Source organism: Osmerus mordax, chromosome 27, assembly GCF_038355195.1.
Source record: "Osmerus mordax isolate fOsmMor3 chromosome 27, fOsmMor3.pri, whole genome shotgun sequence".
Classification (NCBI taxonomy): domain Eukaryota; kingdom Metazoa; phylum Chordata; class Actinopteri; order Osmeriformes; family Osmeridae; genus Osmerus; species Osmerus mordax.
Window position 1 is genome coordinate 7726450 of NC_090076.1, and position 20000 is coordinate 7746449.

The following is a 20000-nucleotide window of genomic DNA, read 5'->3' on the forward strand; positions in this document are numbered from 1 at the left end:
ACCTGACCCCTAGCCCGCGATGGCACAGGACCGCCTCCTCATAGGTAGACATGCCGTCACCTGTCGCCCCAAGTTTGGATTGGGTAACTCGCTTGCCTTGCTAAGCCCTTGTGTGAACTTGCATGCATCTAACCGTTTCAAACTGAAATGCTCTCTGGTCAGAGGGTAAAAACCGACAGTGTGGCCCCTCGCTTCAGGGTCGGTTCTCTCACCTGTCCAGAAACACTCCAGTCTCTCCTTCCAGAAACACTCCAGTCTCTCCTGTCCAGAAACACTCCAGCCCTCTCCTGTCCAGAAACACTCCAGCCTCTCCTGTCCAGAAACACTCCAGTCTCTCCTGTCCAGAAACACTCCAGTCTCTCCTGTCCAGAAACACTCCAGTCTCTCCATCTGATGCTTTGTAATGTAGCTTCTCTTATCGGGGTGGGGAGCGGGGGGGAGGAGGAGGAGGAGGAGGAGAGTAGACAAGCATCTATTATCATCTGATAATTTAATGTAAATGAGATTGAGGGCTACTTCACTCTTGATTTCTGGCTCCAGAACAGACTAGCTAATATGAGTGGAGGGGGGGGGGGGGGGGGGTTGTTCAAGGTTTCCCTCTCTGTCCCAGATTTTGACCTCCCCTGACCTCCCCACCATCTCCACCCCTGTCCTCTCTCTCCCCCTCCTGACAGCCATAACCGGTCCTCCAGATCTGTCGGCCCCTGTCAGGCCTGATGGTTACCTGGGATAACTGGCAGGAGAGAAGCAGCCGGGAGGTTATTTAAACTGGAAATCAAGAGGCCCTTATCTCTGCTGCGGCCCAGAGCTCGTCGACGGGCAGATGGGATTTCAGCTTTAATGGGTAGAAAGAGGCTAAGGTTTAGGCTGTAACGAATATTATCATATCATAATTGTACACTCTTTTATATTTCACATTTTCATTCAATTGAACTTGCACTACTTCTGACGTGAACACAAACAGTATATCATCCTATTAGTGCAGGGGAGCATACCGCTAAATTGTATCCAAAGGAAGTCGGCTACATTTAACGTTGACGAGCAAAACAGGTGATTTGATGAATGGTGCATGTATTCATGAGTTTGTCAGTTGTCTTTTGATGTGATAATGTGAGTGGGACCGCCTTGTATATTCCTCCCTCCTTTCTCTCTCTCTCTCTTTCCCTCTCGATTCCTCTCCCTTTCTCCCTCTGCAGTGAACGTTCTACTTAGCTCGCCCCTTGCGTGTAACCGTGCCCCCTTCTCTCCCCCGTGTGTGTGTGTGTGTAGTTGCAGTGGCTGCTGGACAACTATGAGACTGCAGAGGGGGTGAGCCTGCCCCGGAGCTCCTGTACAACCACTACCTGCGGCACTGCCAGGAGCAGAAGCTGGACCCGGTCAACGCCGCCTCCTTCGGGAAGCTCATCCGTTCGGTCTTCATGGGGCTGAGGACACGACGCTGGGCACCCGGTAGGAGGAGGTGGAGGAGGAGGAGAGGGAGAGGGAGGTGGAGGAGAGGGAGGTGGAGGGAGAGGAGATGGAGGAGGTGGAGAGGGAGGAGGTGGAGGGAGAGGAGAGGGAGGTGGAGAGGGAGGAGGTGGAGGGAGAGGAGGGGTAGGAGGAGGGTGGAGGCAGAGGAGAGGGTGGAAGTGGAGGGAGATAATGGGGGAGGTGGAGGAGGAAAGGGAGGAGGTGATAGCTGAGAAGGACAAAAACAATGGATTGCTGATGGTGGTGATGATTAGACCTGGTTTCTCCTGTGTCTCACTTACTCCCAACCTTTCTCTCTCCTCCAGAGGCAACTCTAAGTACCACTATTATGGGATCAGGCTGAAGCCAGACTCCCCGCTCAACAGGGCTGCAGGAAGACTCCCAGTACATGGCCATGAGGCAGCAACCTGTCCACCAGAAACAGAGGTGAGATCTCTCTCTCTCTCTCTCTCTCTCTCTCTCTCTCTCTCTCTCTCTCTCTCTCTCTCTCTCTCTCTCTCTCTCTCTCTCTCTCTCCTCCATCTCTCTCTCTCTCCTCCATCTCTCTCTCTCTCTCCTCCATCTCTCTCCCTCTCTCTCTCTCTCCTCCATCTCTCTCTCTCCCCTCCCCTCCTCTGGCCTCTGTCTCCATCACATGACCTCAGGGTCGTCAACCAGCTTCGGTCCATTTCCCCCATTTGAACGTTTGAATGCGAGGAGCCCTCGAAGGCCCTCGGCCAGCAGAACTTGTAAACACTTTGCTCCGAGCCGTCCTGACTGTGTCCCACATGTAACCTGTCGCACCTGCCTCTCATCTCCACCCTCCCTCCTTTCCTCCCCTCCCTCCACTGCTTATTATGCACCTCTCCCCCTCCCCTCCCCAGCCATCCTTTAGTTCTTCCCAGCCCCACCCAACATAGCTGTGCTGCCCTCTCCCCTCTCCGCAGGTTCAAGCCCCTGCAGAAGGTGGACGGCATGGCGGACGGCCCTCTCCGGGGGCTCCCAGCACTCGGCCAGCACCCCGGAGCAGTCCGTGGCTGCCCAGAGCCAGCACCACCAGCAGTACATCGGTGAGGAACCCCCCCCCCCCTCCCCTCACACCCGGCCACCACCAGATACCTCAAGGCGTCTCATAAGAGACATTCGAGATGCCCGCGAGGCATTCCTTACATTCAAGACATCTCCGGGCGCGTTCCCAAGAGGTGCTCCGTCGTGGATCGTGCGTGCCGGGACGAGCGTGTACTGACGCCTGCGTGTGTGTGTGTGTGTGTGTGTGTGTGCGTGCAGATGTGACCCACGTCCTGCCCCCGTTCCCCAGCCCGGACCTGGGCTCTCTTCCTCTGCCCGAGCGCATCAACATGAACGACGTGAAGAAGCTGCAGAACCTGTACAGGGACCACTGTGAGGTAGGTCCCCTGCCTGCCAGCCCCAGGACGACGTGCCTGCGGCCCGCACCGCTGCTCTCGCCAGGTGTCCTCTCATGCCAGCAGCCCCTGCCTGGACCAGGAGACGATATAGGGGGGGATGTGGCATTTCAGAGTTAGCGCCAGAGTAGCTCCTTAGTCAGTGATGGATGAGGTGGATGAATAACACTCCCTGGGTGAGATGCTTGGGGAGGGGGGATATTGAATTAAAGATGTGTGTGTGTGTTGGTTAGTTGGGGGGGGGGGGATGCTTTCCAGACACGTGTGTGTGTGTGTGCGGAGAGAGGGAGAGAGAGAAGGAGTGAGGAGGGCGCGGCCACAAATAAGCTTCATTAAAACCGCGGAGTGGTGTTTTTTTTATCATATTACCCCTGCCCTCCCCCTGGTCAGCCGCGCCGCGCCGCTTTTGTTCCCCGGCCCCTTTCATCTCCGCGCAGCTTTCAAGACATGCCAATTAACCTTTCAGCTCGCCGGGGCGGACATCTTGGTGTCTTTGTGGCGGCCCCCCTGCCGGGCTTTGTGCCGGCTTGTCTGTGCACGGCCACACCGGCTCCTGCCTTTGTCTGCCGCCGCTTCTCCCGGCCCCGTGCACTCCCGGTTTGACTGTTTTGTGGGCCGTCTGCACCCCTGGAAGACCCCCCCCCCCCCCGAAAAGAGATATGTTAACCGCGCTGACGCAGGCTTTATTGACAGTCATTGAAATCTACCACGTGAATCAAAGTAACGAGGGGAGATTTGGAAAAGAGAGGAGAGATGGATGTTCGAGGAGGCCAGGGCTTTCTCCACCCTGCTTTCATTTGAACGTGTGGATTATCAGGACTCTATTTCTGGATATTGATTTGTACAGGCAGTGTCTCCGCCACCTGTCCTATACAGATCCACCCACATTGGGTCCTAGTGCTCCATTCATTAATGTCAAGGTTTAGATAAGAAACCAAATATCCTGCTATCAACCACACCATTAGGCCACCGCTGTAAAATATAAATGGGTAAATGGCTAATAAAAACTGGGTGGAATAAATCATTGAGAGCTATGATGGCAGCGAGTGTGTGTGTGTGGGGGGGGTCTGTCTGTGTGTGTGTGGGGGGGGGTCTGTGTCGGTGAGGGAAGTTTCTAGACAGACCTCCAGCCTGTGTTTTTAAGGCGTGCGGTTTTTCCTGTGTGGTTGGCTTGTTTGTAGGAGCCGGGGAATTCTCCCTTTCTCTTTTTTTTTCTTCTTTCTTTTTCTCTTCTTTTTTTGTTGTTTTGGAGTTGGGAGTGTTTGAGCCGTTAACGTGGGCAACGGTAAACAAGGTTGCCATGGCGATCCTTGGAGAGGAAGCAAAAACATATCATGTGATTGGAAGGAAAGCCTACCCCCACTCTGTAACTGGATCCAGCGTGCGTGTCCTGCCAGAAGGAGAATCTCTGGGCATGGTGTGAATCAGCCTGAATAGAGACACTGTACTGGGATACGAACACACACTCTGACAGACTAACACACACACACTCTAAAGACTCACTTCTGCCCACAGTACAGGGCTGTTCCTTTTTTAATCCTCTCCTGTACCCCCATTATCTCCCTCAGAGCCTTTTGTTTTTGAAGTGTAGCTAGTCCCCCCCCCCCCCTCAGGGCTAGCTTTTGCGAGGCTCGGCGTTGTGAGTTGTGTAAACGCGCTCTGCTTTCTAAGACGTGTCCTCATGCATCTGAACAGGAAAGACAAGGGAAGTCACGTGACACGAGGGGAAACTCGCCCGTTTCTGGGTCAGGTGTGGGTTGATTTTAAGAACTTCAAACTACTAATCAGTTTCGGTAATTTAGTGCACTGACATCAGGTTCATTCTGAAGGTACAGTAATTAGTTTTCTATTGTTTGTAGTGAGTTTCTAGCTGGTTCAGCGGTGGGGTGGGGGGGGGGGAGAGAGTCTGGAGCTGACTGGTTCATTCAGCTGAGAGCTAGGGCGAGGGCTGCAGCACAAACTTTGTTGTGTGTCTGGTTGCTATGGGCTCAGCTCTGTGTGTTTTGCCCTCCCCTCTCTCCCCTCCCTCTCTCCCCTCCTCTCCCTCCCCTCCCCTCTCTCTCCCCTCCCCTCTCTCTCCCCTCCCCTCGCTCTCTCTCTCTCTCTCTCTCTCTCTCTCTCTCTCTCTCTCTCTCTCTCTCTCTCTCTCTCTCTCTCTCTCTCTCTCTCTCCTCACACAGGCTACCTGGATGTGGTGATGAACCTCCAGTTCCACTACATTGAGAAGCTTTGGCAGACCTTCTGGTATTCAACAGCGCCATCTAGTGACGGCTCCACCACCATCCCAGCAGGTCAGACTCCAGATACCGGCCATTTGAATCAGTTGAAAGAATAGATTTGAATCAAATACTAGACTAAGTATTAAATAGTTTTTTTTTTTTTTTTTCATGTTCAAGTACAGTCAGTGAACAGTTAGTGTGAAGGCAAGTGGCTAACTGTGTGTGTGTGTTGTGTGTGTGTGTGTGTGTGTGCGCAGTGACGTGGACATGGACGGGGTGATCCCCAGGGAGAAGCTGGTGGCCCTGTGCAAGTTACGAGCCAGTGAGGCTCTGGATGAGAGGCTGTGACCACGTCCTGTACCAGGCCCTGGTGGAGATCCTCATCCCCGACGTGCTGCGTCCTGGTCCCCAGTGAGTACCCCGCCCCTCCCCCTTCTCTTCTGTGTCGCACGGCCCCCTCTCCCATGGTAACCTCCTTCCCCGACTGTCCGGTTTCCAGGCACTCTGACCCAGCCATCCGAAACTTCGCTAAGAGCCTGGAGGGCTGGCTGACCACCGCCATGAACGACTTCCCCCAGGAGATCGTCCGCACCAAGGTGGGTGACCCCAGCCCGCTGCTCCCCCCCCCTGCCCACCACACCCTGACCCTGTGTCCTGTAGTCACATGATGACCAGTGCTACACAGAACATGGAAACCTTGATCGTATATAGTTCGTTTTACTTACTGTCGATGATTTATTTGTAGCAACAAAATAACGGTACTATGATACCTTGAATTCATGTAGCAGACCAAGAGACGTACAGGGCTGGATTTGAACCATCCACTAAACCATCTCCCCCCCCTTGTGTCCTGTAGGCGGCGGTAGTGAGCGCGTTCGCCCAGACCCTGCGCAGGTACACGTCTCTGAACCACCTGGCCCAGGCGGCTCGGGCCGTCCTCCAGAACACCTCCCAGATCAACCAGATGCTCAGCGACCTGAACCGCGTCGACTTTGCCAACGTGCAGGTAAGCAAAGGCGCCGGGGGCTGAGGCCGTTTTGACTACGTCAGCGCTGTGTGTGTGTGTGTTTGTGTGTGCCGAGACGTGCCCTCAGCCTCTGTGTGTGTGTGTTCCCCCCCCTCCAGGAGCAGGCGTCCTGGGTGTGCCAGTGTGACGAGAGCGTGGTGCAGAGGCTGGAGCAGGACTTCAAGGTGACGCTGCAGCAGCAGAGCTCCCTGGACCAGTGGGCCTCCTGGCTGGACAACGTGGTCAACCAGGTCCTCAAGCCCCACGAGGGCAGCCCCAGTTTCCCCAGGGCCGCCCGGCAGTTCCTGCTCAAGTGGTCCTTCTACAGGTACCCCCCTCCCTCGCCTCCTCACCCAGGGGTCGGTCCAGCTTCCGACCCGTAGTGGCTCGTGTGGGTTCGGAAGAAATTTGACTTTGTCAGGAGATGTAGCGGTCTGACTTGTCTTGCTTGTACGTGTGCTATGCATGCCGCCGTGATGTAGTTTTACTTCAATGTTTCCCTGCCTCTCCCTCTCTCTCCCCCATCTCCCCCTCACACTCCCCCATCTCATTCTCCCCCCATCTCTCTCTCTCTCATTCCCCCTCTCTCTCTCATCCCCCTCTCTCTCCCCCATCTCATTCTCCCCCTCTCTCTCTCTCTCTCTCATTCCCCCTCTCTCTCTCCCCCTCTCTCCCCCTCCCTCCCCCACAGCTCCATGGTGATCAGGGACCTGACCCTGCGCAGCGCGGCCAGCTTCGGCTCCTTCCACCTGATCCGCCTGCTCTACGACGAGTACATGTTCTACCTGGTGGAGCACCGCGTCGCCCAGGCAACCGGGGAGACGCCCATTGCCGTCATGGGAGAGGTGAGGGGGGGGTGTGTGTGTGTGTGTCTAATTCCGTTCCTCCGAAGTGGAAAATCGACTTGATTTGCATCAGACTGCAGCCACCTGTATGTTTTGCTGCCAGCGTGTTTATAAAGAACCGTAGTATCTCCTCACCAGCCAGGTGGATGTCCCCCAGCTTAATGCTAACACACTCCCCCTCTCTTCTCACTCTCAGTTCAGTGACCTGACCTCCATGATGCCATCTCTCATGGATAAAGGTAATCCCCTCCCTCCTTCCCTCCTTCCCTCCCTCCTTCACCCCCACACACACACACCACACGTCAATTGAGATATGCCGTCCAATCACATTGAGCCGTGTCGTCCCTGTGCCCGCAGACCCCTCCTTCTCCGACGACATGAGCGACATGGGCAGCGACGCCGACGTGTCCAGGGGCCCCAACGAGCCGGCCGTGAAGAGGGAGCGGATCGAGATCAACCACTCGCTGCAGGAGATCTGAGAGCAGGCCTTCAGGAGAGGTCAGGAGGTCACCAGGCCGCCTGGCCCGGCTCACGGGGGTCCTGGGATCCTGGGTTTAGGGGGTGGTCCTGCCCAGCACAGCCTAGCACAGCCTAGCACAGTGTGTGTATATAGAGAAGAGCTGCAGCCTATGCCAGCCCTCCTTAGCTACAGAGTGTATTTAAAAAGAGGGCGTGTTTCTGCTGGAGGATAAAAGGAGGAGTTTTACCTGACAGGGGTAACCGTTTCAGATTTTCCTTTCATGTTCGTTTGCAACTGTGAATAAGAATGACTTTGTGCCGTACCCGCGTCGGATAAATGTAACTTCTGTACGATTGGTGTGCGTGTTTCGAATTTAGTTCCTTTGATAGCCGTGCCATAGTGTCATTTGAGTGCCTTAGATAAGTGTTCAAGCACCACTACCGATGTCTAGCTCAGCTGTGCCTCCACCGCAGTGTGAATGTATCGTTCCAGAACCTCAGACATTCGAAGCACCTTTAAAAAAAAAGATCATAAAAATAAAAAAAACAGATAAAAATAAAAAGCTGTCAGGTGTACATGTTGCCTCTGCTGCAGCTTGCAGCGAAATGCACGTCGATGCAACCCACTGACCCAAAGGACCCTCCCATCCGACCCACTCACCCCCCCACATCCAACCCAAATTACCCCCTATCAGTTCTGTCAGTAGGGGCTGTTACTGAAGGTTGTGTCAGTAGGGGCTGTTACTGAAGGTTCTGAGTCTCACGGCCACAGCAGGTAATTAGTGACCTCATTAGTTAACTGACTCTGCTCCAGGCAGGCAACCAGACTACAGTACAGCCTCTGTAACCCCCCCCCCCCCTTCCTCCCATCCCATTCCCGCCCCCATTTCAAGTCACTTCCCTCATGTAAATATAGGTATCAAGCCTTTGCAGCCAAATGATAACCGTTTTAGGATACTGTTCCACCCTTGATTGAAAGATTTCCAGAATGCCGTTGATTGATTTTGTCAGTTGAATTTGGGTGCTTCGTTCCTCACCCAAAAGGTTGACGTCACACCAGATGAATCTATGTATAGAGACTTACAATAGAGACATTTAATTTAACAAACAAAAAAAAAAGAAAAGAAAAAGAAAAAAAGTGAGATGTCAGTTGGCTGTGTGCATACAGGCACCTACTAGTTTATTCAGGACCTACCACTTCGATTAACTGGAAGAGTAAGTTGGGCTGTTCTGTGTCGGAGCCTCACGCCCAGCCCACACGGGGCCCAGTGGAACCCCTCATGGGATAGAATACGACAGATTCTATTTAACCAAACGCGAGAGAGCGTTGGACCTTGTGAAAAGCCCAAACCCTTAGCAGACCCCCCCCCCTCCCAAGGCCTGTTCAGCACAGGCACAGGCACTGCGTGAGCCAAGACCATGAGGTCACCTCACCAGCGCACATCTGGAGCGCAGGAACCCCCCCCCCCCCCCCCCCTCTTAATAGTATGCTCTCCACGATGTATGAAAATGCTAAAAGCTGTGGAAGCTTTTGCCCCCCTCGTTCTGATGACATGGATAGGCTCAGCCGGGAGGAGCCTAGTGTGACACCAACTGTTCTTCTTCATGGGATTTAACATTTTTATGGATATGTTGTTGAGATTGTGTTCTTTTTCTGGCCTTTGGCTCCACCCCCTTTTTCCTCCCTGGTATGGTACCGTTTAGGTTCTGTCAGAGAGAGAACCTACTGATGTTGATGTAGTTGCTGGGACTTGTGTAGATGATGCAGGTCTGTCATGTTTCGGTGTGTGTGTGTGTGTGTGTGTGTGTGTGTGTGTGTGTGTGTGTGTGTGTGTGTGAGCACTCCAGTAAGCTATGGAAGCATCGGTCCACCTGTTCACGTGGAGAAAAAAAAAAAACTCATTTCTATTTATCGACAGATATAAATGATTTTAATTGACATGATCTTTTGTGTTCAAATGTTTTCTTGATTTCCCCCTTTCTCACCCCCCTCACATAGTTCCCGTCTGAGTTTGTAGTAGCTATACGATTCCTAAGCTTCGGTCCTTTTCAAGGCTTTTGTAACTTGTGCCTGTCACAGTAATTTGCCTTTTAAGTGCTATGGGAAAGTAATTTCTATGTGTACTTTGTAATGTTTTTGTAATGCTGTTTAGACTTTTGGCTGAGGATTATTTTTTATTGAACTAGATCTGGTTCTCCTTACAAGTATATCGAACCCTTATTTTTATGTATTTTTAAACCTGTTCTTGACTACACTTTACCTAGCCTAAGGGCAGACAATGGTCTGTAACAAACTGCATAGTTCAACTGTATTTTGTACTGGTCATGTGTAATAAATTGGTGTAAGCCATTTTCTTTTGAGCGAGTATGTTTATTTACCAATTATCAACGCCAGATGAAATGCCAGTCGCACTAACATTTCGGTCTTGGTGAAACAAACTGAAACATCTAAAACTGTTCACTAAGGATTCAGTCGGTCAGTGTTTCCCCTTCAGATATTTTCTGTATTTACAAAATTCTATTCAAGTTTCCATGGCAAATTCTGTTCAAAACACAAAGTAGTATATATATATACTTATTAAAACTTTTTTCCTTCAGTAGAACCAGCTTTTTACATCCAGTTTTCAAACTCTTCATACAAAAGGCACACAGAACACTTAACTTAACCAGAAGCAGTACAAAGGGGACATTCCCCAGGAAAAGCACGAGGATTTGTACAATGCAGAGCTAGAAGATACAAAAGGAAGGCAAGGCCTTGGTCCATGATAGAAGACAGGACTCCCATCACAAGTAAGTGCACATTCTCCCAGGAGGACAAGAGAAGGACAGGAGTGAGGGAGAGGGGTGCCTCATCCCAGACTGGTCTGCCCATCCCCTCCCTAACCCTAACCCACCCTCCCTCTACCCCCCTCCCTCTACCTCCACCTCCCTCCCTCTACCACCCACCCTCCCTCTACCTCCACCTCCCTCCCTCTACCTCCACCTCCCTCCACCTCCCTCCCTCTACCTCCACCTCCCTCCCTCCACCTTCCTCCCTCTCCCTCCCTCCACCTTCCTCTCTCTACCTCCCTCCCTCTACCTCCACCTCCCTCCCTCTACCTCCACCTCCCTCCACCTCCCTCCCTCTACCTCCACCTCCCTCCCTCCACCTTCCTCCCTCTCCCTCCCTCCACCTTCCTCCCTCTACCTCCCTCCCTCTCCCTCTACCTCCACCTCCCTCGCTCCCTCTACCTCTCTCCCTCTACCTCCAGTTTCCAGTTCAAGAGGATTCTAAGTGCAGTATCTCTCCGGGACGTCCCAAAGATGGTCTGTGCTCCAACTCTCCGTCCTGCTTCACAACGAGCAGCCCGCCATGTACTTCCCTGTCCAGAACACACACACACACACACATTACAAAACCAATACTTTCCACAGCAGCCTCTAAACACCGCAAAACGTCCCCCCCGTGTCATCCAACTAGGCCCGGGCAACAGATGGCGAGGGGGGGGGGGGGGCCGTGGCATTACCTGTGGCAAATCTCTTCTTGACCAGAGACATCCGGTAGCGGCTGCCCACCAGCTCCACGTCCATGCCCGACAGAGAGGCTCCAGAGCCCACAAACTGGACCGCCAGGCTGGGTGCAGGGCCGCGGGGAGCCTCCAGGCACTGCCAGCTGGCACACAGAGTCCCAGAGCCTGGAACCAGGAAGCAGAGACACACTGTTTAGATACCCCCCCTTCTCACACAAGCACCCTGTGAGTATATCCCTGTATATATATATATTGGTTCAAATTAGTCTTGTTTCTGTATATATTCAATCCAATTAGACCGGTGGGTCATTGTAGATGTTTGGGTAGGACAAGATCAGAGTTGTAACCTTCAGTGTAAACCACTAGTACCTCTCAGAGACAGAAAAGGTCAAAACAAGTTATTTCTTCCATGTCCCTGAAACTCATCAGTGGTGGCTATTAATAGCCCAGTTCTAGGGCCATCTCCAGTCCCACCTGAGGGAACTCTACTGGATCATCCTAGTGACAATATCACCACCTTCCCCCTCCTCCAGCCCCACACACAAGCTGCTTTCATATGCTAAACCCCATGATAATAATTCTCTTGCAGAGACGGCGGATAAAAGGGAGAATGGGTCGAGGGCGGAGTATAATCACCAGACCTTCTCCATTTAACAATATATTCCTAGTCCACATTTCTATGATCGTAGGTATGAATGATATGGGTTGAAGGCAGGCAGACGGACTGAAATAGACAGACATAAGCAGACAGACACACTAGCAGGCAGACAGACAGACACTAGCAGACAGACAGACATACAATAGCAGGCCGACAGACACTAGCAGACAGACAGACAGACACTAGCAGACAGACAGACAGACACTAGCAGGCAGACAGACAGACACTAGCAGACAGACAGACAGACAGACACTAGCAGGCAGACAGACAGACACTAGCAGACAGACAGACAGACACTAGCAGACAGACAGACAGACACTAGCAGGCAGACAGACAGACAGACAGACACTAGCAGACAGACAGACACACTAGCAGTGTGCCAGCTGGGCAGCCAGCAGGACCTTTGCTGTGGTTGGTGGGGGAGATGTTGGGGAGCTTCCACAGCAGACGTCTCTCCTCTGCGTTCCTGAGAAAACAAACGAAGGAACCGTGATGACCGTGTGCCAGACAGCCCTCCTCCCTCTCCACACCCTCTGCCTTTACCCGCCTGGTTCCACTCAGTCTGTCTATTCCTTCCACCTCTCTCTCTCCCTCTCTCTCCCCCATCCCTCCTCTCTCTCCCTCCCCTCCTCACCATGACGCGGGCGGCTGGCACTGCAGGTCAGTGGCGGTGTGGTCGAGGGGCAGCAGCACCTGGACGGAGGTGAGCTGGGTGGAGGGGGCGGTGGCCGGGCAGCAGTGGTAGTCCAGGGACACCCGCGTGACGGTGCCACTGCGCTGGCACTCTGCAGACAGCAGGAGGGGGGCGCGGCCGGGGTCCTGGGAGGAGGACTGGGGGAGAGAGAGAGAGAGAGGGACAGAGAGTATTAGGAATATAGGGAGGAAGGAAACAAAAGAGGAAAGGAAGAAACAAGAGGTGACAGTAAGGAAAGAAGAGTTTTGAGGACAGAGAGAGAGTGATGAGTAAGGCAACGGGTTAGAAATAGCCTGTTGCCGTTTGGAAAGACTTGTTGTATGAAATAGGACCACGCACACCGTGCCTCACCTGGTACTTGAGAACGGCCACGTTGTAGTAGGAGGCCTGCGGGTTGAGCTCCGCCTCCCTCTGCAGGTACACGTTCAGGGCCGGCATGTTGAACCAGAAGTCCCTGGAGTCTGGGTCACTCTGGGACGGGTCGCTGGGCAGAACCGCACACACAACCATCAGCACTAGGATGTAACTATCGACGTGCACGGAGGGTGGGTGGGTGGGTAGGGGGAGGAGGTAGGAAGGTTGGAGGGTAGGTAGGAGGGTGTAGGTAGGGAATGGGGGGTAGATAGGTAGGAAGGAGGGAGGGTTTTACCTATAGAGCAGTTTCTGATTGGGCAAGAAGTGGTCCAATCGAGAGATGTTGACCAATCGGAAGCTGAGCACGGGGGCGTTGGGGTTGGCAGTGAAGATGCGAGTGATTCCGGCAGGGAAGGACATGGTAAGGTCTCCTGTTATCTTCACCAGACAGCTGGACACACACACACACACACGTTTTAACAGGCGTGTCAAGAAGCTTACTTCACCGATATCCATGTTTGTAGGCCAGACTGACCGGTTGTGCTGTCCACCCTTGAAGTAAGCGTTGATGTACTCTGTGATGGCCGCAGCCACAGGCCAGGCCTCCTGGGTACTCAGGGAGATGGGGCTCGGCCCGCGAGACAGGTGCACTGTGGGTAACGTAGTCAAGTCAATTATGCGGCCACATCTGAAACGCAGCTCAACCAAAGAGAATCCCATGCCTCGAGGATAAGCGTTGCTATTTTTAAGACTCACAGTGGCTCCGGGGGTGTTCCTGGGGCTGGTAGGGCAGGGGTGAGGGCTGGCCCCCCCGGGCGGGGCTGGGGGCGCGGGGCTGAGCCCCCCACTCACTGGGGCTGGAGGAGGAGGAGGAGGAGGAGGTGGTGAGGGGGGGGCTGGGCTCCGGGAGGGGGGAGGAGCACACAGACCTAGACTGGAGCCCAGAGAGAAGCAGAGGTCAACAGGATGAGGTCTATCCACACACACACATCCTCAGAGTTAGCATGATGCCTGGGAGGTTCTTGGCATGCGTGGGCAGGCCAAGCAGCTTGGAACGAGACCAGCCTGGGCGTCTCCCCGGGCGTTTCCCGGGGCAACTCACCCTCTCACAGCCGCTCAGTCGCCCGGACGACCTCTTGGCCCGGCTGGTTCTGGGAGGAGCAGCCACCAGCAGCTCAGCGCTGTCCTGCCTGAAGTTGTGCTTGGAGCCTGACAGGAAAACAGGAAGTGGACAGCACAGATAAGAAACAGGAAGTAGACAGCAAGAGGAAAGCCTAGAGCGTTTTTGTAGCAATTATGCTTTTCCTTAATAAAGAAAAAATCACAAAACGGACAAAAAAAACTTAAAGACAAGTTGTTGTGTGGTTATTTCCCTCAGTTTATCGAGTTGTGGATTGTGTTTGACATGCTGTATTGGACAGTTAATTGAAGTGTGACAGGTAAAGAATGGAGGGAGGAAGACTCCCTTTTGGTTTAGACTCTTGTTCTCAAAGCACTATACCACGGGGTGCCCCTTCTATATACTTGGAAAAAGTATACATTACTTAATTGATATCAGTTAAATGATTAATCAATTTGTGTGAGCAAGATTTGAACCAGGGATACCGCGTTTGGCAGTAGACTCAATGGTACACATGCTTACCCACTGAGCCACAGAGGGTTCCTGCAAAGTTACTTTCTACAAGAGTTTAATTTCCCCTATAAAAAATTAAAAACAATTGAATCGATGTGAATCACTAGAAGACTGAATCGCGCTTCATATGTGAATCTATTTTTTCCCCCACCCCTAGTACATTAGACATTTTATACTTAATACTTATTTTACATACCTTTCCCCTTAGTATTAATTAGTAACTTTGTACCTTTAGCATAGTTAGACTTGTTTAAACTTACACCACTTAGTTAAGACTTATTCTTATATGTTGAATGTATGCACCTTCCTGCCAAAGTAAATTCCTTGTCTGTGCAAACTTTCATGGCGATTAAAACCCCCTCTGAATTATATTATTGTTGCTTGCTTTCTTCCAGGTACACTCTGAGCACTTTCGAGGATCACGTTGTTTAATTGTAATTTGTTTAACAACATGCACTTCTGGTTCTACCCATTGGCACTTATTTGCTTATCACAATGTATGCTTCATGTTTTGGCTACCCACAATGTTTTTGGGGCTATCTCGTTGTTTATGATCCATTGAGCTATGCACTTTTGTAAAGCTCTCTCTTGGAAGTCGCTTTGGATAAAAGTGTCTGCTAAATGAATAAATGTAAATACATTCGGCAAAGATATAAATAGTCCTACGTAACGTTTATATTACGTAAAGCTCCAATAACTATTTAGCACTCAAATTAATGCAAATACATTTCTGGCTCGCATTACTTGTTGAAGTCCCTATCTACACTCACATATAACCGATACTAGGACAAATGTTTGGGCTGAGCCCCACATTTTTACATCTGGCTCCACCCCTGCCTACCGCCACAAATTTACATTTAGTCATTTAGCAGATTCTATTATCCAGAGCGACTTACAGTAAGTACAGGGGGACGAAGGGTGAATTGCCTTGCCCAAAGGCAGAACTTCATTTTGCACGGCCGGGAATCAACCCGGCAACCTTACGATTAATAAGCTTGATGCCCTAACCGCCCAGCCATCTGACCCAAACACAATCCCATTCTGCGATGGTACCTTTGTGTGAGCTCCTGCTACACGCCGGCTGTGCGTTCAGGTCCAGACAGTCCTGGTCCTTGTCCGTAGAGAAGCACAGGTCCTCCTGCGGCCCAGAATGCCTCGTGAGAGGCGGGGCGTTCCTGCGTGGCTCGCTGTCCGCGACGGGGGCCCGCTGCTTCCTGCCCCCCTCCTGTCCCCCTCCGCCCGGGGCCTGGGGGCCCGCTGCCCCCCCCTCGCTGAAGGGGTTGTGGACTGAGTTCCAGTGAACCAGCTCCTTCTTGGGCTGGGCTGCGGGGGCGGAGCTTGAGGTAGGGACTAATCTGCTGCTGCTGTGGGGGAGGACCGCTGCCGCAGCGGCCAGCGTCGATTGGTGGGTGGGACTGCCAATCATGGTGATGGCGAACGGGTCGTCAGGAGAGTCTGGGGGCGGGACGCTGCGGTCCCGCTTCCTGTCCCTGTCCCTGCGCAGGGCGGAGGAGGAGGGGAGGGTCTTGCTGTCGGAGGAGAGGGAGACGGAGAAGGGGTCTCCCCCTCGCGCCTCCAGGCCCCTGCCATCCCGGGACAGGCGCGGGGGCGGGGGGGCCCAGGCGTCGGGGTGGGGCGGGGTCTCCAGGGGGGCCGTCCGCTCGAAGGCAGCCAGGAAGGGGTCTTCCGGGGGGATGTGCTTGCAGTTCCACACGCTGGGCTCCATCTCCGAGGGGGCAGGGGCCTGGGAGAAGGCAGGGGCCTGGGAGAAGGCAGGGGCCTGGGAGAAGGCCGGGGCCTGGGAGAAGGCCGGGGCCTGGGAGAAGTCAGGGGCCTGGGAGAAGGCCGGGGCCTGGGAGAAGGCAGGGGCCTGGGAGAAGGCAGGGGCCTGGGAGAAGGCAGGGGCCTGGGAGAAGGCAGGGAAGCGCAGGGTGGAGGGCTCCGGGTCAGGGGGGCCGCGGGGAGACCGAGGCCCGGCACCCCAGACGCTGGCCGGGTCGTCCAGGGGGTGGGGGCTGCGTCCGGGGGAGGGCTCCCGGAAAGGGGCGAGGAAGGGGTCCGTGGGCCTGCCCAGCGCTGGTTTCTCCTTGCTGTGAGCCGCAGCCGGCCACGCCGCCCAACCCGCCGGCTCGGGGGAGGGCCCCATGGGCTGATGGGAAGGCGAGTCCAGACCGGAGTCTTCCACGTTCTCAGGGGAGGAGGAGTCGGAGGAGAAGGCAGCGTCTGCAGGACAGGAAACAGGAAGGATGAGCGCAGGACTACTACTAATGGACGCTCCATCGCCAGGGAAAAAAGAAACGCCCTCAAAACCGAAAACCCATACTGCTGCCTGGTGCTTTCACCATGACCCGCATTCAATATGATTTCTAAACGATCGACACGCTTGATGAATGCGTTTTCGTTGCGGTCGAGGGGCTGCACTGCAGACTCATGGGGAAGTAAGCTCACATTCAGACGAGACTCCCAAAGCTCTCTTCAGCTGCTCTCTGCCGGCGAAGCTGTTCGACTTGAAGGTTGACTCCAAGGAGGGGCCGAAGAGGCTGTTTGCACCTGGAGTCTGACGCAACCTGGAGATGGAGGATAGGAGGGGAGGTTAAGCCCAATTTGGAAGCGCTGAAAGCCATCCGCTCTCATAACGATGCCCTTGCTGTGCCTGAGGCAGTGTTATCAACTATCTCCTGCTGGTTTCCTCTTTCCAGGCATCTCCATCTGCCTGGCCCCATGCTGCTAACAGCTATGTGGGGGAGGGGGGGATGGAGAAGAAAGAGAAAGAGAGAGAAAGAGAGACAGAGAGAGAGGCAGGGAGAGAGACAGAGAGAGAGACAGAGAGAGAGACAGAGAGAGAGAGAGAGAGAGAGAGAGAGAGAGAGAGAGGCAGGGAGAGACAGAGAGACAGAGAGAGAGACAGAGAGGCAGAGAGAGAGAGAGGCAGGGACAGAGACAGAGAGGCAGAGAGAGAGAGAGAGAGAGAGGCAGGGAGAGAGACAGAGAGAGAGGAGAGGAGAGAGAGAGGAGGGGTGTCATCACCACCCACCTGCTGTGATCAGGACTAGAGGTGGATCGGCGTAGGCCGTCGGGTTCTCCTTCTGTAATACACACACACACACACACAGGGATATTTTACTCGAGGCCTTCTCCCCCAATCAGTGGTAATCGGTGAGCGATGTGATTAGTCAGAGTGTGTTGGTGGGAGGCCCGAGCGACGAGGGAGCTTCCATCAGCGTCCGTGTGACGAACACCAGCCATTATCCCTGCAATCGCCACACCACCCTGGCCAGCCTCCGCGCGCCACACACACACGCACACACACACACACCTCTTCTTATCAAGCACTCATCGTTAATCCTCTCCCCTCCTTCCACCCCTCCCCCCCCCTCCCCCGGAGTCCTGCATGCCTCCTCTCTCAGCCTCCTACATCTCCAGAAAAACACCGCTTGGTGAATCCCCCCGGTGGTAAAACAGCGCTTAGACGAGCCGGCGTGGGATAAACAGACGGCAGTTATTCAGCCGAGGTCAGGAGAAGTCGGAGGTGGAACGGAACACTTTTTCTCTTCAGCTGCGCTCGGCTGGTTTCTACACTCTGATACAAAACACACCTCTCCCAGGAAGGAGAACGGTAGGACATCTACATAACATGATGTAGATATCCAGCTACGGCCTTTGGGGCCCAGGAGGAGCCCTGAAAGGGTTTTCCTGGTTGCTCTTTTATCAGTTGGATGGGCTGCAGTCTGTGTGGGGGAGGCTGCTGGGATGCAGAGACTACTTACCCCTGGGGGGGGCGCCCTCCCCCTCCCCTTCGGACCGTCCCCCGGTAGTGCTGGAGTTTCCTGTGGAGTACAGGGAGCGGAGGAGTCAGAGGACAGTGTGCGCACACAGACACACACACACACACACTGAACCATACTTACTAGAGAGATGACGCTTGACTGACACCTAGAACACCGCAAAAAAAAGAGGAATACATTTTTGTTCATTACGCAGGGAACAATTCAACCTGACTGAAACCATCAACACACCCTGTCCCCTAGGCCTAAACCCCCACCCCTCTAATGACCCCCTGACCCTCCCATGACCTTTGACCCCCCCCTACCCCTCGGTTGGGGGGCAGCGTGAGAGCCACCACGGTGGCCTTCAGCTCCTTCTCCGTGGCGACCGGGTTGCCACGGGCGCCCACCGGACGGATCTGGATGTGGAACTTCTTGGGCTCCTCGTCGTCAAAGTCCGAGTCGCTCGAGTAGAAGTTGTTCTCCTTGTCCTCAGAGCAGCGTGAGAGGACGGGAGAGTCAAGGAACACAGGCAAAGAAAGAAAGGGAGAGAGATACAGAGAGACAAACACAGAGAGAGAAACAGAGAGAGAGACAGAGAGAGAGAGATAGATAGAGAGACAGGTAGAGACACACACACAGTGAGAGAGACACAGAGAGAGAGACAGAGAAAGACACAGAGAGAGAGACACAGAGAGAGAGAGACAGAGAGAGAGAGTTGCTGCCAGCAACCACTAGCAGGATTCCTGGGGGGTGTACCCCTCAGTGGAGGATGAGCACAGAGGATTATGTACACGACGTTCGTCAACATTTGATCTGGTTTTTATTGCTTTTCCTGCTTAGTCAGGGTTACAGGAGGAAGCACACTGTAAATGAGTTCTCTGTGCCGTTTGGAACATTGAACTGATTATTCAGCAATGCAGTTCCTCATGCAGCTTTGGCTGCAGGGGTTGTAAAGGCTTTAAAGATCCAGGCCACACGTGACTCGGACGGTTAACCACAACATCCTGTCACTCTGACCTCCCCCTTCTGTAGACCTTCTTCCTGTTAGCTTCACATTTCATCTGCGACGAGCGAGAGTCTCGTTTGTTTGGAATCGCGTCCACACCCTCCTCCCCGACGCGCTACGCCTCGACCACGAGCCTTCCACTGCACGACGTTTCCACCAGTCAGAGAGGTGCGGAGCAGGGAAACATCTAGAACAGGGTCATGTGACCCTCAGAAAGGATATCGTTCTGGCTGGAGTCTGCTCGGATGACAAAACCCTCATCATCTACCTCCAAGGGGGAGTTCTGTGAACACATTTACATTACATTTAGTCATTTAGCAGACGCTCTTATCCAGAGCGACTTACAGTAAGTACAGGGACATTCCCCCCGAGGCAAGTAGGGTGAAGTGCCTTGCCCAAGGACACAACGTCAGTTGGCATGACCGGGAATCGAACCGGCAACCTTCGGATTACTAGCCCGATTCCCTCACCGCTCAGCCAACTGACTCCCAACACACACGCACGCACGCACGCACGGCAAAAAAGACCTTGTAAGACTTGTAAAACATTAATAAGACTTGACGTTAGTTAGACTTAGGAAGGACTTATTAGCTATTAACGCACATGAGAAGCATCCGTATCTTAAGTGTCACCCTTTCCTTCGCTGGCTTGGTTCTACCGAGCAGGGCCGACCTATGACCCCGGCTAGACTCACTTTCCCAGAAGCCCGGCTGCGTTCCTACGCTGCGGCTAGCGTTGCCCATGTGACACTGGTCTGTCAGAAGAGGTCTTGGCAGCACACCCTACCTCAAAGCCCCTTCTCAGAAGGACACAAATAGACGGGGCAACCTGACACCGACAGCCTCGTCATCGTCACACTTATGACTGCTCACACACACACTCTTGTTTACCTAACTACGTTAGCTGTACTCCACGTCCCTCACACACTCCCTCTCTCTCTCTTTCGAGTCTATTTCTATTTCGTTGGGGGAGGGGGG

General features: G+C 53.5%; 2 protein-coding genes across 2 annotated transcripts in view; one reads left to right on the forward strand and one right to left on the reverse strand.

Annotated features, from left to right (window-relative positions):
* rfx2 (regulatory factor X, 2 (influences HLA class II expression)) overlaps window positions 1–9763 on the forward strand; it is an 11916-nt gene extending 2153 nt beyond the window's left edge. Inside the window, 16 exon segments of the mRNA XM_067230218.1 lie at window positions 1270–1324; window positions 1327–1438; window positions 1764–1836; window positions 1838–1896; window positions 2397–2433; window positions 2435–2519; window positions 2737–2859; window positions 5054–5162; window positions 5347–5407; window positions 5409–5503; window positions 5592–5688; window positions 5949–6098; window positions 6218–6426; window positions 6790–6943; window positions 7140–7182; window positions 7301–9763. Of these exon segments, the coding sequence (XP_067086319.1) occupies window positions 1270–1324; window positions 1327–1438; window positions 1764–1836; window positions 1838–1896; window positions 2397–2433; window positions 2435–2519; window positions 2737–2859; window positions 5054–5162; window positions 5347–5407; window positions 5409–5503; window positions 5592–5688; window positions 5949–6098; window positions 6218–6426; window positions 6790–6943; window positions 7140–7182; window positions 7301–7422 (1584 nt within the window). The 3' untranslated portion in view covers window positions 7423–9763.
* An 884-nt stretch (window positions 9764–10647) lies between these two features.
* Window positions 10648–20000, reverse strand: part of fcho1 (FCH and mu domain containing endocytic adaptor 1) — a gene marked incomplete at its 5' end in the record, with an annotated part of 13423 nt that continues 4070 nt past the window's right edge. The window contains 16 exon segments of the mRNA XM_067230583.1: window positions 10648–10764; window positions 10909–11076; window positions 11971–12035; window positions 12204–12400; window positions 12615–12747; window positions 12913–13068; window positions 13153–13267; window positions 13374–13551; window positions 13720–13826; window positions 15304–16473; window positions 16699–16817; window positions 17285–17336; window positions 18018–18077; window positions 18159–18183; window positions 18341–18516; window positions 19246–19306. Of these exon segments, the coding sequence (XP_067086684.1) occupies window positions 10736–10764; window positions 10909–11076; window positions 11971–12035; window positions 12204–12400; window positions 12615–12747; window positions 12913–13068; window positions 13153–13267; window positions 13374–13551; window positions 13720–13826; window positions 15304–16473; window positions 16699–16817; window positions 17285–17336; window positions 18018–18077; window positions 18159–18183; window positions 18341–18516; window positions 19246–19306 (2811 nt within the window).